General features: G+C 42.5%; 1 protein-coding gene across 1 annotated transcript in view; it reads right to left on the reverse strand.

Moving 5' to 3' along the window:
• LOC126248295 (proto-oncogene tyrosine-protein kinase ROS) overlaps positions 1–18,772 on the reverse strand; it is a 587,002-nt gene that overhangs the window by 404,656 nt on the left and 163,574 nt on the right. Inside the window, exon 2 of the mRNA XM_049949160.1 lies at positions 15,217–15,273. Coding sequence (XP_049805117.1) covers positions 15,217–15,273 — 57 coding nt within the window. The remainder of the gene's footprint in view (positions 1–15,216; positions 15,274–18,772) is intronic.

The following is an 18,772-nucleotide window of genomic DNA, read 5'->3' on the forward strand; positions in this document are numbered from 1 at the left end:
TGTCTGTCCAATGGAGCTTCGATGCCAGCGCTGTGAGCCACTGCATTAGTCTTCCTGGATGGACACTGAGTATTTGTATAGTGTAGCTGCTGCCTCTATCCATCGTACATTTCTCGTTGCGGCTAATTACACTCGACATCCAAGTTCCGCCGACATTTTGGCAACACACTGACCGCCAGTGAGACCAGCAGTCCGTTAGAAGAGAACATAAATAAGGCAGTCGGAAATGAACAGAACTGAGGCGTACAGAGACAACACGATAGGTGGTTTGAATACCATAGTTAGATAAAATGATTAAACTGTTAATACGTGAAGAAATCTGCCACACTTCGGTCCTCCAGACGGTGTTTGCGACTGCTGGCAGATTATAGTATACTAGGAGACAAACGCGCATATTTGAGAGATGGAGTACGTTGCTATTGTATGTGACAATTTGCACATTCCAACCCTAAAGTATCGCCGCTTTAGCGACGGAAAAGGGCTGCTTTGGTTGTTCGTCCCGCCTCATAGACGTGTGGTTAACTTTCCAAACATACACAATGTAGAACCAATCAGATTTCAGCGTTATCTCTGTAGGGTGTACGAATGCGACGTCACTGAGGTTGCAGGAAGTTCTCTGAAGGTCTTGGAAGTGTTCTATAGGAAAAGCGCAGCGCGCGGCAGTTCCTCATTAGTGACGCCTTCGTGAAGTAAATACATCATCACACGGCCAACGGTTGCCTTACGATTTTGGAATTCAAGCAGTCACTTCCGGGAGATATTTTGATGTTGCAGACAGCAAAGAGCTATTCATGACAAGAGGCGGGGTAGCCACGTTTCGCGCGGCTACCCCGTCGGAGGTTCGAGTCCTCCCTCGGGCATGGGTGTGTGTGTTGTCCTTGGCGTAAGTTAGTTTAAGTTAGATTAAGTAGTGTGTAAGCCTAGGGACCGATGACCTTAGCAGTTTAGTCCCACGGGAACTTACCACAAATTTCCAAATTTCCATGGCAAGAGACGCTGAACGCTTGAAGCACGTATAGTGCTACTCTACGGAAATCCTCGGCTACTTTCGGCTCAGAGCTCAACTGATTTTCTACAGGTATTCAGCCATCTAGCTTAGAGTACTTATTTTATCTTAGCGTTTTCTTTCTTTCCTGACCCCTGAAAGGATTCTTGTCCGGTCACCTGTTTCACTGTGATGAAGTTGTGATGGTGTTTATCACACCTAGCCCCCAATGAAGGAAGATAGCCGGCCGCTGTGGCCGTGCTGTTCTAGGCGCTGCAGTCTGGAACCGCGAGACCGCTACGGTCGCAGGTTCGAATCCTGCCTCGGGCATGGATGTGTGTGATGTCCTTAGGTTAGTTAGGTTTAACTAGTTCTAAGTTCTAGGGGACTAATGACCTCAGAAGTTGAGTCCCATAGTGCTCAGAGCCATTTTTGAAGGAACATAACTGTAATTAAAAGTAAAGACAAGCTCGAACTGGACAACAATTTGAAAGGAATCGGCCTTAGCCTTTTTATAGGCATTTCGGCCTTCGATTTTATCGATTTAGATAAACCACAAAAAACCTAAGTGCCGTTAATCGGACGGAAGTATTTCTACCTATGAGCGACTGTCAGACGATCTTAGAAATATAGAATGAAATTAACAGGACTTCAGATTTGCTAAATCTTCACAAAATTCGGCACTTCGCCGTGACTGTGAGCTTTAATAACAGTAAATGTGTTTCATACTACACTGCCGAAAAAAAATAGTATAGTATTTTAGAGGTTTCCAATACACTCAAGATTTATCGTTTCAGCTTTGCATATGGAGTACATAAAATAATTAAATTTACAGATCAATAGCACGAGCGGTTCTGACGTACCAGGTGTCGACCCATGCTGAAACGCCCATATTAGTACATGGAGTAATTTCCACGTGTGGCAATGGAGGAACTGACTCTGGCATCCAGTCGATAGTACAGATGGTGAGTACTGTCCTGTGAGACGTTATCCCGCGCCTGCTCGACTTGTTCATGTAGGTTTGTAAGACTTGTTGGTTGATGAGTCGCACGAGTCACTTCTCGTCCCATCGTGTCCCACATGTGCTCAATTGGAAACGAGTCCAGAGATTGTGCTTGCCAAGGAAGTTGCTGCACGTCTTGCAGAGCAGTTGAGTTTCACGGACAGTGTGAGGGCGAGCATTATCCTGTTGGAACAACGCATCATCTTTCTGCTGCAAGAACGGCAAAATAACGGGTCCAACAACATTCTTCACTTACCGAGCGCTGGTTAGCGTCCCCTCCAGAAACACCAAAGGTGAACGAGAGTTGTAGCTTATCGCACTCCAGACCAAGAGCCTGGGATGTGGCCAATGCGTCTTGGACGAATGCATTCTACGAGATAGTCCTCACTAGGTCTACGTCGTACACGCAAACGGCCATCACTTGCATGCAGGAAGAATCTGTTTTCGTCGCTGAAGACCACGACGTGTCATTCCATCTTCCAAGTGATCCTCTGACGGCACCACTCGAGCCGCGAACGTCGACGCTGTGGCGTGAATGAAGGAGGAGCTACACTCATCTGTGCCCGCAGTCTCACTGCTAATAGCCGGTTTGCAACAATTCGTGTTGACTCGTATAGGCTGACAAGCCCTCTTATCTGTCCTGTGGTAGCTGTACAATCTGCCAATGCTGCCCTTAGAATACGACGATCTTTGCGGACGTCTGTGCTGCGTGGATGTCCAGAACCTCATCTACGGGTGTGAGGATGTTCAATAGCAGCATCGTTGCACAACTGAAGCAGCACGTCCATCTTGTGCGGCAGTTCTGCGAAAGGACCATCCCGCCACTCGGAAGGCCACAATTGGCTTTAGGAAGCACGAGTGCGTCTCTGTGACATGGTTAACTGTCTGCCTCAGACGCTTACACCACAATGAGTCTTTTGGGGCTGAGCATTCCCTGTTAAAGGGTAACCATGATCAGTACATCTACTATCCCATAAGTGGCATTTGCCGTCATCGGATCAAAATCGACGTCGTCTTTCCAGGTGTACTATTTTTTTGCAGTAGTGTATATTCCGCTGCTATCATGTACCCGCACCCAAAATATTAATCGTAGTGTTCCGCTTCCAGTGAAGTTCCATGTCCCTATTACATTACTAACAACCTAACATCAAGTTTTGGACATCAGTTTTATTACAAAGACGGTACATTTAACTCTAAGAGGTTGTAAGAAAACGCTGGAAGATCTACATAGGGATATTTTTCCCCAAAACCATGCAATTCAGAGTTATGTTAATTTAATTTATTAAAGTAACCTGGTTCATACAGAACATTGCAAATGATGCGTAAGATATTTATATGTTGAGACTTCACATACGAATAGTGAATTTAAAGTCTTGCCGACATCTGGGTCAAGAGAGCTGGCAAATTAAATTCCAGTGGATTGACTCCATCCCTGAAGTGCAATTCTGGATGGTTTGCATAATACCCAGCGGTGGCTGCCATAACTTTTCCAGTGGACTCAAAACGTTTTCCCGCTACAGGGGACGTCAGAGGATGCCAAATCTGATGAATGAGGTGGATGTGCCAACAATTCGTATTCCAAATTCCTCTGTTCGTAATTCCTCAGGTTTACTCTTTGTGGCCAGCTGCACTGCCCAGATGAAAGTGTTCTTTTTTTCCTTTTGTAATCTGTTTCTGCACTGAGGTATTTTTTCATCCACCTAATCTAGAATACTGGCATATCATTCATAGTTAGCACCAGATCGCTGCGCTCCATACATAATGTTGTCTAAATTTATGAGTTATTGTTTTATTCTTTGCATGATAATCAAAGGGAGGAATTAATTTTGCCTCCCGTAATACACTGCCCATAAATTTACCAACATATGAAATAGACGTCGCCCTTTTTGATGCAGAGCACCTCTACCTACCCTTCATTTGGACTGCTGTTTCGCCTATGGCGTGAAGTGGTGGACCCATATACACTGTGTGATCAAAAGTATCCGGACACCTGGCTGAAAATTACTTAACAAGTTCGTGGCGCCCTCCATCGGTAATGCTGGAATTCAATATGGTGCTGGCCCACTCTTGATGACAGCTTCCACTCTCGCAAGCATACTTTCAATAAGGTGCTAGAAGGTTTCTTGGGGAATGGCAGCCCATTCTTCACGGAGTGCTGCACTGAGGAGAGGTACCGATGTCGTTCGGTGAGGCCAGGCGCGAAGTCGGCGTTCCAAAACATCTCTAAGGCGATCTATAGGGTTCAGATCAGGACTCTGTGCAGGATAGTCCATTACAGGGATGTTATTGTCATGAACCACTCCGCCACAGACCGTGCGTTATGAAAAGGTGCTCGATCGTGTTGAAAGATGCAATCGCCATCCCCGAATTGCTCTTCAACAATGGGAAGCAAGAAGATGCTTAAAGCATCAATGTGCTGTGCTGTGATAGTGCCACGCAAAACTACAGCCGGTGCAAGCCCCCTCCATGAAAAACACGACCACACCATAACACCACCGCCTCCGAATTTTATTGTGGCACTACACACGCTGGCAGATGACGTTCACCGGCAATTCGCCATACCCATACCCTGTCATCGGATCGCCACATTGTGTACCGTGATTCGTCACTCCACACAACGTTTTTTTACTGTTCAATCGTCCAATGTTTACGCTCCTTAGACCAAACGATGCATCTTTTGGCATTTACCGTCGTGATGTGTGGCTTATAAGCAGCCGCTCGACCATGAAATCCAAGTTTTGTCACCTCCCGCCTAACTGTCATAGTACTTGCAGTGGATCCTGATGCAGTTTGGAATTCCTGTGTGATGGTCTGGATAGACGTCTGCCTATTACACATTAAGACTCTCTTGAACTGTCGGCAGCCTCTGTCAGTCAACAGACGAGGTCGGCCTTTACGAAAAAATGGTTCAAATGGCTCTGAGCACTATGGGACTCAACTGCTGTGGTCATTAGTCCCCTAGAACTTAGAACTACTTAAACCTAACTAACCTAAGGACATCACAAACATCCATGCCCGAGGCAGGATTCGAACCTGCGACCGTAGCAGTCGCACGGTTCCGGACTGCGCGCATAGAACCGCGAGACCACCTCGGCCGCCAGGTCGGCCTGTACGCTTTTGTGCTGAATGTATTCCTTTAGGTTACCACTTCACTATCACAACGGAAACAGTGGACCTAGGGATGTTTAGGAGCATGGAAATCTCGCGTACAGACGCATGACAGAAGTGAGACCCAATCACGTCACCACCTTCGAAGTCCGTGAGTTTCGCGGAGCGCCTCATTCTGCTCTCTCACGATGTCTAATGACTACTGAGGTCGCTGGTATGGAGTACCTGGCAGTAGGTGGCAGCACAATGCACCTAATATGAAAAACGTATGCTTTTGGGGGTGTCTAGATACTATTGGTCATATAGTGTGTCATGCGAAGTATCATATGGGCACGCCAAATTAGTTGTTGTTTCTCCTGTACCACACAAAATTTGACTCTGTGAAGCAAAATTGCAAGCTGATACGGTGCTGGTTCACTTTCGTAGCTCAGTGGTCAGCGTAGATAGTTACTATTCTGAAGACCCGGGTGCGATTCCCGATACTGAGACGGATTCTTCCTTTGCGGGAGGACTGGTGTGGGGTGTACTCAGCCTCGTGACGCGAACTAACGAGATACTTGACCGAATAGTAGCGGCACAGAGGTCTATAAAGTCTGCAAAACGGTCAGGAGAGCGGAATGCTGACCACATGCCCCTACATAACGCATTAGAATGTCACAGCAAGGTAGAGAATGGCCGGTAGACATCCCGTGGGTCTGCACGGCCTGGCAAAGAGCTTCTTGACGCACTGCTTAACATGGTAGCTTGCATCGGTAAGAAATAAAATAATGTAAGGAAGAGGTATGCGATAGTAGAGGATTTCCAGTCGAAGACGTGGATTTAGGAATGATCCTTATTCAATGAAAAGGAGGCTTTCACACACAAACTCAACTAAAACAATAATAAATCTGTCGGCCAATGTTCATCTCATTATCTGACGAGCGTTGCAAACTTTTATTTTCCCGTTTGTCCCCCAGGTCCTTGTTGACGGTTCATAGTGGACCGATGCCTCTATGCATGAGGGTAGATTAACTGAAATTCTAAAATTAACTTGACATTTATAATCAGGAAAAGTGATTACTTGCGCACTATCGTCTCAGCGCTTGGCATGACACGGCAGGAAAGATACTTTTGGCCGAATCGTGAGTGACTGTTATACTGGGAAAACTATAGTGAACAGTGATGCATCGTCGTGAGGGTTTTCGTATTTTGTGGAGAATTACCGGTACTATGTCGTACTCAGCCGCGCGGTGTGGCCGCGTGGTTGGAGGCGTCATGAATAGCGCGTAGCCTCCCGCCGGAAGTTCGAGTCCTCCCTCGGGCATGGGTGTGTTTGTTGTTCTTAGCATCAGTTAGTTTAAGTAGTGTGTAAGTCTAGGGACCAATGATCTCAGCAGTTTGGTCCCTTAGAAATTCACACACATTTGAACATTATGTTGTACTTACTTCGACGCCGAGGTCCGGAGGTTCGAGTCCTCCCTCGGGCATGGGTGTGTGTGTTTGTCCTTAGGATAATTTAGGTTGAGTAGTGTGTAAGCTTAGGGATTGATGACCTTAGCAGTTAAGTTCACGCACATTTGAACATTTTTTGAACAACGCCGAGGCCATTAGAGACGGAGCTATAGCTCGGTTGGACAAATAAGGCTCTTTTGTAGGTGCCATGACAACACTGCTTCAAATACTTCAGTGGATCCAAAGGAGCTATGTGCAGCTAACGGATGGGGATTTGACTCCTTTCCGGCCGTGGTGACCGAGAGGTTCTAGGCGCTTCAGTCCGGAACTGCGCTGCTGCTACGGTCGCAGGTTCGAATCCTACCTCGGGCATGGATGTGTGTGATGTCCTTAGGTTAGTTAGGTTTAAGTAGTTCTAAGTCCCATAGTGCTCAGAGCCATTTTTGAGCCCCTTGAGAAACTACTACTCAGACGAAGCTAAATCAAAGCAAACCTCCGCGTTCTGAACCAGATGGGCAGGCCGGGACCGATCGACCGCCATGTCATCCTCTGCCAATGGAGTCATTCGGACACCGTATGGTCCTCCGGCCGGTGTCGACTTTGCTGGCCTTGGAGCCGCCATTTTCACATTCAAGTAGCTCCTCAATTGGCATCAACAGCTGAGTACACGCCCTCCCACCAAGTAAAAATCCCTGGCAGTATCAGCTATCGAACCCGAGTTCTCCGCATGTCAGTCAGACACGATGACCACCGCTGACCACATTAAAAAAATTTTTTCCCATCTTCCCTTCTAGCCCATCTCTTTCCAAAAATGCCCTCCATGCCTAGCTTCCACGCTATATTCTACGATTTCTTAAGGCATAAAGTATAATACTCGTCTTCAACGAAATAAACAACCACTGTTCCTCGCCGAACCAAACAGAAAAGCTCCTTCTCAAGGTTCAAACATGATACCTCTTCCGAAACAAACAGTACTACTCCTTCAAGAGAATAATACACCTCTTCTGAAGAAGGGAAATTTTTTTTCTTTTGCAACAAACCAAAATCCTCTTCTAGAGGCAAATAAGCTTCCTCTTCTAAAAAAAGAAAAACTGCTTCTCTTCCAAAACAAGGACCGCTTCTATTCTAAAATAAACTAGACTTCTCTTCTTTGCCCAAACCAGACGAGTCTCCTTTTTCAGATCATTGCTTCTTTTCTACGTGAACAAGACACCTATTCTAACCATAAACAAGGTTCCTATTTTAGAATAACCAAAACCTCCTCTCTAAGACTACCACGCTTTTCTTGTAAACTAACAGTTCTCCACTTTGAGAACGAATAAACAAATTCTGTTCTAAAGTGAATCCTTCTGCTTTATCTAGAACAAAAAAGGCATTTCTCCTGAAACAAACCAGGATCATCGTTCCATACGAACGAGACTGCTCTAAATCAAACAAGAATTTGTTCTAGAAGATAGAAAGCTCCCCTTCTGGAAGAACCAAAACTCTGTTCAATAACATGGATGAGTATAGCAGTACAGCACTCAAAAAATTGGCAAAATTATGTTTGTATTTCGAGCATTGCAGCAGTTTGTTGTGCTCCACTATCAGGTAATACCGGTAATCTTCGAGAATGAATACGGGTTTCTTGCTAATTTAGAAGTTGGTATAACTGGCTATGAGCCAGATAAATGCATTGTTTTCCGTTCTTGAATAAAAGAACTTTTCCAGGAATAGAACCGTAGTACGTGGATAGCGAAGTACGCGTTAAGCTTACCTTTTTATTTCGTCCACCGCCAAATGTCATACTTCTCACAGCATATTAAGCGATGACTTGTCGTATCCTCTACGTTACAACGAGTACATATTCGCGAGGGGCTAAGTCCTATTTTATATAGCTTGCCGTTTGTGGGAATCTTTTGGTGGATAATCCTGTGCCACACCGATCGTGCTTTTGAATTGACCGGTGGGTTGTGGTGGTTGGCCCATATCTTTTTCCAGTCCCTACAGTTATTTTCAGTTTCAAATTTTCTCGTGTACTGTTAGCATAGCGCATTGTATATCTTCCTATTTGTTGGATATTTTTTTCAACTGATTTTTCTACATAACTATACTCCATGAAGAATGTGCGTAGGTGTCTTAGATTGGGATTGATGCGGTTCTCTACTTGATGGCTTTATCTTGTATGATTTAGCTTGTAAATCTTCTTTGAAAGTGTTGAAGATGATGAAGCATGTTGCATAGGAAGATGGCCGTACAGTCTGCTCTGATATTTACAAGTTGTAACACTCTGTTTCCCAGTTCTGCACAAACCACCTAACAGATATGTTCATTCTGCGTACCATATTCGCACTGGAATTGGAAATATTTGTGCTAGATGCCATATTTTCGGCAGCGCCACAGTATTTTTTACATTGTATCAAATTCTCTGAGGGAATACCTTTGCAGTCTCCCGCGTATAGCTCACAGCCATATTCTCCAGTTGACTGCGCTAGCGCGCTGTGGATGTTCAGTGAAATGCGGGCCTAGTATCTTCATAGTCTCAGAGGCTTCTATCCAATCAGTTATAATGCAATTTGCGTCAGGCCCTATATTCATAATTCTAGATTTTCGTATGTTTTAATGCTGCAACAGAGCCTTTGCAGAAGCTGCCAAATAGTTCCCGGATATTTGCTATAACTTCGTTGTGTATTGCTAATACGCTGACATCCTCAGCGTAAGCACACACTGTTAATTTTTCTCCTTGATGTGGCAGCTAAATAGTTTCTCGGTGAATAGTTGCAAGTAACGGCTCTAAAGCACAAGCGATCAATAACAAGAACAATGGCCAAGCCCTGTCTGACCGAAAGGTTTATCTTGGTCAGTTTGCTTATGATTCCGTTTATCTGAATTCTTGACGAGACGTCATGTATTACCGCGAGAATGACATTGCATAATTCTTCAAATAAACCCATTTTTCAGAGTCTTTACTTAGGTAATTATGGTTTATACGATCAAATATTTTGTGAAAATAAAGCGACAGAATTGCCGATTTAACGTTAGCAGCATGCAAAACTGCTACCGCAACTCTGAATGATAGCGCATGAATGATAGAACGTTTGTTCCCAACACAGGTCCGATATTTGGCGAAAAGTTCTTTTGACAAGGGTTTCATTCTTCCCGCAAATATCTTAAAATCAGAATTAAGTGGAGTTAATGGTCTATATTTTTCGATGTTTTCCTTTTCAGCCTCTTTAGGAATCGTGGCTATAAGCCCTTCTCGAATTTCAACAGGAACGTGACTCGTATGTAGCATCTGATTACTCATTGCTGTATATAGATTTTTCAGTATATCCCAATATTACACACAAAATTCTAAGTGTAGGTCGTCAGGGCCAAATGTCTTATTCTTGGAGCTCCTTTTCATGACGTCGAACACCTCTTGCTCGGTGATTTGCTCCAAGGATGCATTTTCATCTTCTCTGACACCTTCCTTAAAGGAAGTTTATCATCCTTTTGGCTTCGTTCTCGTCTGTCAGTTATTCTACATATAATTTTGACAGATCTTCTGCCATTTTCTTCAGTATTTATCACTGGGTCGTGACACTTCTTCCATCAGATATTTTTATTTCGGATATCAATTTTCTCTTCGCTTTACGCCTTTCTTGGACGACATGGTAAGTAGTAGAAGTTTGGGCTTGTATCATGGAATATTCTCTAGCACTCACCTGGTATCCAAACATTTCCTTCCCTATAAGTCTGACTAGTTTCGCCTTTTTTTCATAATATCTTTTGAATATTTAGTAATGTCATTTTTCTTGTATAAGTCTTTCAGGCCGTGGAACAGAAATTCTGTTTAACTGTTTTCGCATTCGCATATAGTTCGAGCCGAATGCATTAACGATCTTCTGATTTTTGGTTTCGCGTATTTTATCCACTATTGTGTTATATTTGCGTAGCTTTCCATCTGCCTTCTGCATTGTTACCCGTGACGCTGTACCTCACAGAGATAACCGTCGTGACATACCTCCTAGGTATCACTAAACCTTTATTGTAAATGAGGTTGCCAAATTTTTCGCTACGCTTGCAGTTCGGGGCTGATCTTCCGTCAACAAAACACAGTTGAAATCTCCTGCTATAATAAAGTCGTCAGAAGGCGATACTAGTATGCTGAGTGTTTCAGTTTTTTCGAAGTGTTTCCGCTTGTTTTTGAGACCGATGTGCTGAATTTCCAGAAGACTCGACCGCTATAAATATTCTGGCGATTTAGATTTATTTTACAGTGGTAAGTGCTGTGATCCGAAAAACATAGTAGCCAAATTTCTGTTCCAGTCAGTTTAGACGGTATGTTTTGATTTACAGGTGGCGTGTACACATTAACAGTGCGTATTCCTGTCATTACACAAAATATGCCTCGGCCATTGTCAGGCAATTTAAGTTGCGTCACGTCAATGCCTTCTTTGTTTGTTATAGCAATTCCAGCGGCGCATCTGTTCCAGAAGATTTGAATTGTTTCATATCTGTATATTTTATTTAGCTATCGTGGAATATCTTCTTGCACTAAAGCTATGTATCGACCGCCGCTGCATTTTACTTCACGTTCGCTTTGTGTTCTGCAGATACTGCCACAGGGCTACAGAGGCGGACACTCCTGGAACACCCGGGATAAAGTGGTGTCTACAAGATTCTTGGGCTTTTCCAACTTCGTATCATTTCGAAAGACGGTCCCCAGTAACTGAACGACGTCACAGCTAGTCAAATATCGCTGATATTATACTCAAAGAATATGGAGGAAGTTCACAGGACATTTGTTGATGCTTTGATTCAGCTGGAAACCGTTCTATCAAACATTAGCAATGAGTTACTTTCATGTAAACGGCAGCACTACGTGCGAGTTATCTCTACTCAACCTCACTAATTCACATATGATGTTTGAAGGCGGGTTGCCGTTTAACGCAGTTTGTACGGGAGTAATTATAGTGATTACGGATCAGGTGCTGTGAATAGCTGCAGAACTGAGACAAGTAGAACTCTCGACTATGAAAAACGCGAAAAACGGCGTTTCACAGCTCACTGTCGGCCAAAGCGAAAACTGAGAGGATGGCGTGCATTATGTACAGCAAATTCAGTAAGGTACCTCATTCGTGTATTAAGAATTTCTTCGCACACTTGATTAAGACAAAGGAAATGCACGGGTCAGAAGCTTAAAAAGAAAGCACGAAGTCTGCGCCTACGAGTTTAGCTCCCTTCTGTTGAAGGGTGCTTCGTTAGTTCCCCTTGCCGAGTCACTTCACCCAATTACCACAACTACTTGTACTGGACAAGTGCGGGCTCCGTGTCATCGCCCTTGTTTCAAATTAGACAACGAGAACAATCTGTCTGAGAGTCATGGAGCGATCAATTTCCAGTGAAGAATATTTTGACTTTTGGTATACGTTTCGCAAGAAGACTGTACAAGGCTCTGTACAGCCGAGCAACACTTCCCAGCTTCGACAATCTGTGTTTGAGTGCTTTGCTTATGCAAAATAGCCATCCCACTCGCCTCAGCTGATTTTCGTATCTCTAACGCACTGGTTGGAAAGAGGTTTCTTTCTGTGAAAGTCATCTGCCATGCCGTGTGTGAGGGGCAGTTATTTATTTGCATGTTCCGTGGATCGTATTTGCGACGCCTCGCTGCAATAGGGAACGTATCAGAAGGCTACAAGAGATACATTTTCTGCCCAAAAACATGGCTTCAGTTGGTTATTTAGATTAATGGATATTTATTTTAATCTGCGATAAGATCTAAGAAATGTAATCCGACCAAACAAAGATATTATCTATCCATAAACTAATGTATGACCTAAGAGGAGCTGTCAAGCAGCAATGATATCGATTTCTTTCGAAAAGTTTCATTGTTTGAGAGCACTTTCCTTCACAAAGGAGGTGGTCAGTTATTTTAATGGTTGCATTCTTTGCTCTTTCCGGAGCTAGATTAAGGTCAAGTTTCGGTAATAGAGGCTATTGTGGATTCCCGACGATGAGACTACGCTGGCTAGTCCACGCGGTGAATATCGTCGTCTGTAGGAAATTCATTCGCCAGAACGACTTGACTCGAATGGGAAGTAACTTCTCTGCATAGAAAGTCTGGATCAACTGCACTACAGATAAGTCATATATGTATGTGGCTGTGGTAAGCCTACCTATCTCTGTACGTGTGAGCGTTAACAATATTCCACAGACAACCAATGAAGATGTGAAGTTGCAACAGTTTGACTCTTTCCCAGACCAGAAGCCCACCACGACCACGACACGACGACGACGACGACGACGATGACGACGACCACCACCACCACCACCACTACCACCACCACCAATTGGTCGATTTTCAAAATTCCCTTGTCATTGTATCGGTTACTACTTTAGTTTCAGATGCATGTGCGAAGGCAGAAATTGATCTGTGGAAATCAAATTCCTCCGTTCTTTGATGGTACGACTGAAACACTGGGGATATAATGCACCGGTCTTTATCATACCCATTCGCTTAGGGAAGAACGTATTTTCTATGAAGATAGCTCAATTCAGTTTCGCAGGAAAATCTTACAAGGGGACCATGAGACCTGTTAATCACGGATTTTGATGGGTCTTAGACATGTTGTAGAAAGACCTGTAGTGAGAACTTAGCTATCGGCTTTTCCGTTTCCGGGAAAATCGATATCGAAGTGTTATTTATGTGCATCTCCTATATCTGTAATGTTACCGCTGTTTCGGTCAGCGAGCATAGTGCAGCGACTAAGGTTCACAGCTACGACAATTTACAACTTCAATACCGATCGTTTCTACAACTAGATTACTGTGTTTTACCTGACGCCCTTCCTGTTGTTTCCTTAGATCCCTCTAACCTAAAAAACCGCCTAGTCCCTTCCCCACAGCCCCCGCTACCCGTGTAGCCGCTTCCTGTGTGCAGTGGACTTCTGACCTATTAAGCGGAACCCGGACATGATACGGGATTTGGGGTGCATATCATTAAAACAAAGTCGTTTTTCGCTCCGGCGGAATCTTCACACAGAATATCAGTCACCAACTCTCTCCTCAGAATGCGAAAATATTTTGTTCACGCTGATCTACACAGGGAGAAACGAACATCATAATAAAACAAGGGAAATTAGAGCTAGCACGGAAAGATATAGATGTTCCTTTTTACCACGCGATGTTCTAGATTGTAACAATAGGGAATTATTGTGAAAGTTCCAGGCACTTAAGTGTGATTTGCAGAGTATACACGTGGATATAGATGTAGATGCTTAAGTTTTACACAATTACGAGTATCCAGAAGTGATACTGCTTCCTGATTCGTAAATTTCATTTCGTTAATAGCTTACTCTAAACGAAAATACTCGAACTGGACTTCTTCCCATACTTCCCTATCAGGAAGCAGTGACTGTTGTCTTTTTGTTACGATTCAGTAGTACGTAGTGTGTGAGCACGTAGAAAGGTCGAATATTATCTCTATTTTCGCCAGAGAGGAGACGGTGTTTGCGGAATCCTGTTTTTGCCTGCTGTGGCGTAGGGATGGGGAGTTGGATCTCCTCCATTTATGGTTTTGTGAAGCCTTCTCGATTAAAGGAACTTCTTAAATTTACGCACAGCTTCCTATGGTGAAATATAACTTACCTAGTGTTGTTCCCTCGTGCCTGCGGCTCCATAGCTGTTTGTCTGAAACGACATGCTATACTAAGGAAAAATCAAGTACGGTGTTCATTTATTTCTTGAATTTGTTACAGCATTCTGAGGTGACTTGCATTTGAAATTTTTGTATGCAATGACGCAGTCCAAGTTGCCTCAGCTGCTTGATCCTCTAGGACATAAAAGTGAAGCACGTTGTGCTGTGTCATGATGAGAGCTAAATTAAAGTTCTCGCTAAAAAATGCTTTCGAGTTTCGATACCCAGTGAGCACTTAATTGCATGCTCATTTATTCGACGACGGAGGAGTAAAGCTGAAAATTTCACAGCATGTGCCGAAATGTTACTGTTACAAGTGTAATACTTACTCTCAAGTTACGCTTGCTATCCGGGTCAGCACAATTTGAGGATGAAAGTGGGTAGCGTATACACTCATAAGAACCAAAAGCTGCTACCCAGAGCTTACACTAATGTTGTACCCTTCAAAACACTGTTAAGTGAGGGACAGAGCATACTGCTCTTCGTAAATTTTACCACCGCAGATGACGTTAGGGCAGACACTAACAAGCAGCGATATGTAGTACTGAACCAGCTTGTGGTTAAACGATGATACGAGACAAATATCACAGAGGAGAAATGCTGGATCGTTTCTGAGGACCTTGGTTGAAATACCGATCTGATCATCTCTGCCAGTAATTTCCTTGAACATTTCACTTGAATACTGAGCTGGGCTCTTCAACTGTGTCATTCCTCCACATAACTTTCCAAATTTGTAGCTAGTGCTCTGTATCTTCCTTACCTTCTTTTTACGAAACAAGAAAGGGAAGTAATAGTTTACGTTAAACCCAAAAGGGGAAAAAAAGACGAACAAGGAGAAAAAACGAAAAACATAGAAACAATGCAGGTATGCTAAGAAAATATAACAGACGCATGATATGTTAAGCATAGCCTACTGTTAGTTTAGTAAATATAACAGACGAGTGATATGTTAAGCATAATCTACTGTTAGTTTCTTTAAGTTTCCTGTGTTCTGGAAAGCAATGAAACTAATTACTTACGATACATTACCTGTTCTATTTTGCATATACTCCCGCATCCAACATCGAAATCTCCTTCAGTATCATTCTGCAACAGAACGAACAATGAGCTGAAATATAGTATGATTTGAACTATAACACTGTTTAATGCACAATGCTGTAATTACACAACATATCACTGAAACCTGTCCTAAAAACATGACAATTAGGCGATTTGTTGGTTGCTTCCGTCACGTTCACTAAACGTTCTATCAAAATATGAACACCTCCGTTATTAGACGCAAAAATTACAAATGGAACGTAAATAATACTTCAGGAACACTCTCGCAAACGATCGGGCAACCTAAGACATGAATGGACGTCTGAGAACATGTAGACAACATTTTGAAAGACGTTTCATGGAAGGTAAAGTTATAAAATATAACACAAAATGTGCACATTAAATTCAAATAATGAAATTGTAATATTTTTTTGAGTTTAAATCTCACCACATAAAGTGTGCTAAATTAAAACTACTGGGCCTATTAGATACTGATGGCAAAATGGAGATAGTGTGCACTTGCGAAGCAGACAGCCAAAAAACAATCTAATGTCAATATAATGTTCAAAAATTTAAAAAAAAGTCAATGTAACTGACGACTGTGGCCAGGAGTTTAGTACTTGTTTCTCAGTACAGGTTACCTTCTACAGTAATTAAGATGAACCCGTTGATGATGGTTAAAAAACACTGAAAAACAGTAAAACTTGGTTATTTTGTTCAAAACAGCGTCCACAAAATATTTCAGGATCACAGTGGGCAGTTCAGAACCAAAGACAAGTAAAATGGCGAGGGAGGTTAATATAATACTTACATAAAGAGTTTTTAGTGTAGCCATGCAGACGAAAACAGCAAACTACTATAATGATAATTATTACTTCAGATCAGTACAGTCACAACTGAATGAAAGAAATTTCTCTTGTCATACGTGTTTCATCTTTATTTATTGCAAGGCATCTTCAGTGGCCTGGAATACATACATACTTGTGTTTAAACTATTTTGCTTTCCTCTTTGGAATTATGTATTGAGGTTACAAACGGTTCTGACACTTTCTGCTTATCTTATGTGGTGATAGTATAAATTTCTACTTACAAATTTCGTAGATGCTGGTCTACATGCGCACATTTTATCTCTGTTCTTCTTCCCTTTCCGCCATAAGAAGTTTCGTTTTCACAGCACTAGGAAATTAACGTTTGTGTATTTTATGTTAATGTTTTGGATGGGGCTGAATTTTATTACCAATTGTTGAACGTGTCTTTGTGATGTTAGTGTTCTATGCGTGTGTGTGGGTGTTTCGGTATGAGTAGGTGATGATGCAAAAATTGTATTTTATTGTGTTTTTTCCGTCTGTACTTCAGACCACTGAAAATGCCTTTCAAATAATAAAGGCGAATCACGTATGGTAAGAAAAAATTGTTTTATTGAGTTATAATTAGACGGATCTGAAGCACTAATTATCAACATAATATTACACACAACTGAGGACTGCAAGACAACAAATACGAGGACGTGCTGAAAATTAATGCCTCCGAATTTTTTATGTAGAAACTCTGAAAGCTTTTTAAATAAAACAAATGTTATTAACCTAAAAAATTTTTATTCTTCATGTCTATATATTTGTAGCCCCCTGCTGCTAGAGGGCTCCGAATTGTAGTGTGTAACATGGCGGTGTGTAAAGTAACTACGTCGGTGCGTGAGAAACAGCGTGCTGTAATCGAGTTTCGAATTCGAAGCGTTCGTCCACAGATAAAGCACCCTCTCCTTCAGTACGAAAATGCCAGACCACACACGAGCGCTACGACAGCTGCAACAATCTGACGCTTTGGGTTCACCCTCGTCGATCGTTCTCCACACAATCACGACTTGGCCCCGCACGATTTTCATCTGTTTCCAAAATTTAAAGAACACCCCCGAGATGAGGCTGTGGTTCCAATAACAAAGTCAATCCTTCTACAGTGACAGTATCAACAAATTGGGCTCTCGTTGAGAGAACTGTGTTCGTCGCAAGGGTGACTATGTTTAGAAATAAATACGTAGCCAAGAAAAATAAGGATGCAGACTGACTAGAGCCCGAATTTTATATAATTACATATTCTGTTCTTTTATGTGTAGTTACAATAGAGCATAATTTTACATATTTTAATATTATTGCGGAATTATTATACATTTTCTTAAGTCCCAAACATTTTCGTTGCATAGCAAAAAAGGAAAAAAAAGTTTTATTGCTGTGTTTCTCATACTGTCACCAACGCAGTTATACTCAAAGCTAGACGGCGGAAGTTCGATGCGGACAACAATGACTTATTTTAAACACTTTCCTTTCTCGTTCTCAAACGCTTCACAATGTGTAACAGCCAGTTGTGTTTAAATTAACCATGGCACCAGCTACATCTTCAGTGTCATCAAAGCTGAAAGCATGGATTTCTGTCGACAGTGCTTTAACCAGTGATAGTGAATTAGTCCTCTGCCAGACCTGTGATAGACGTATAGAATGTTCGATAAAATCTCAAATTAATCAAAATTTACGAAGGAATCTACATTTAGGAATAAACAACGGATTTCTTCAAAGAAACAGGTTCTACTTCCACAGTTGCAGGAACAGCCTACATCATCTAACAGTGAATTTTACAAAGAACAGTGTTTTGCGTTGGTTGCAGGGAACATAGCCTCGAACAAGCTTCAGGTACCAGAATTTAAACATTTGTTGCTTAAATACTCCATCCGCAACATTCCCGACGAGTCCACTGTCAGGAAGAATTACCTGGATTCTTGCTATGTTGACATAGAAAAATCAGGGTTGACATTGGCAAATACTCTATATGAATTTCTGCTGATGAGGCGACGGATGTACAGGCCGTTCCATAGCTAATGGTAACTGTGGGAAAGGTGAAATCTGAGGCTGCATCTAAACCCTATTTAATTCATTGTAAAACTCTGGAGCCAACAAATAGTTCAACACTTGCTAGGTTCATTAATGAGGGACTTAGGTTCTATGGCCGAATGGCATAAAAGAAGAGATGGTCATATTGACGTGCACAGATGCAGATGAATACACGTTGAAACAGGGAAAATCGATTAATGAATTTTATCCCAAATTAGTGCATATTACATGTACGGTTGATGCATTAAAACGAGGTAGACATCAGTCCGCAGGAGTAAATACACTGAGACCAGCAATGAAGAAGGTTTTGTTGAATTGTCCTCATCGTGCACAACGCAACAAGTAGCAGCTACCTGATGCACCTCTGCCTCCGGAAGCCAATGATATCAAGGTGTGGAACATGGACTGAAGCTATGAATTTTTACAGTAAGCGCTTTGAAGCTGTGACATCAGTGATGGGGAATTTTTCTCATGATCCTGCAGCGCTTGTGACAAGCCCTCTCAACATTCAACAGCTCTAAAGTGATTATTTCAGTTTCATACACCACAAGTCACTTTAGCTGGCTTTCCAACTGTAAAAAGAAACTGAAGACTTCAAGTATGCGTCTCCAAGAGACTGTGCGAATAATGGAAGTTGCAGTTCTGAAGGTCATCGTGGTATCAGGTGA

This window comes from Schistocerca nitens, chromosome 3 (genome assembly GCF_023898315.1).
Source record: "Schistocerca nitens isolate TAMUIC-IGC-003100 chromosome 3, iqSchNite1.1, whole genome shotgun sequence".
NCBI lineage: Eukaryota > Metazoa > Arthropoda > Insecta > Orthoptera > Acrididae > Schistocerca > Schistocerca nitens.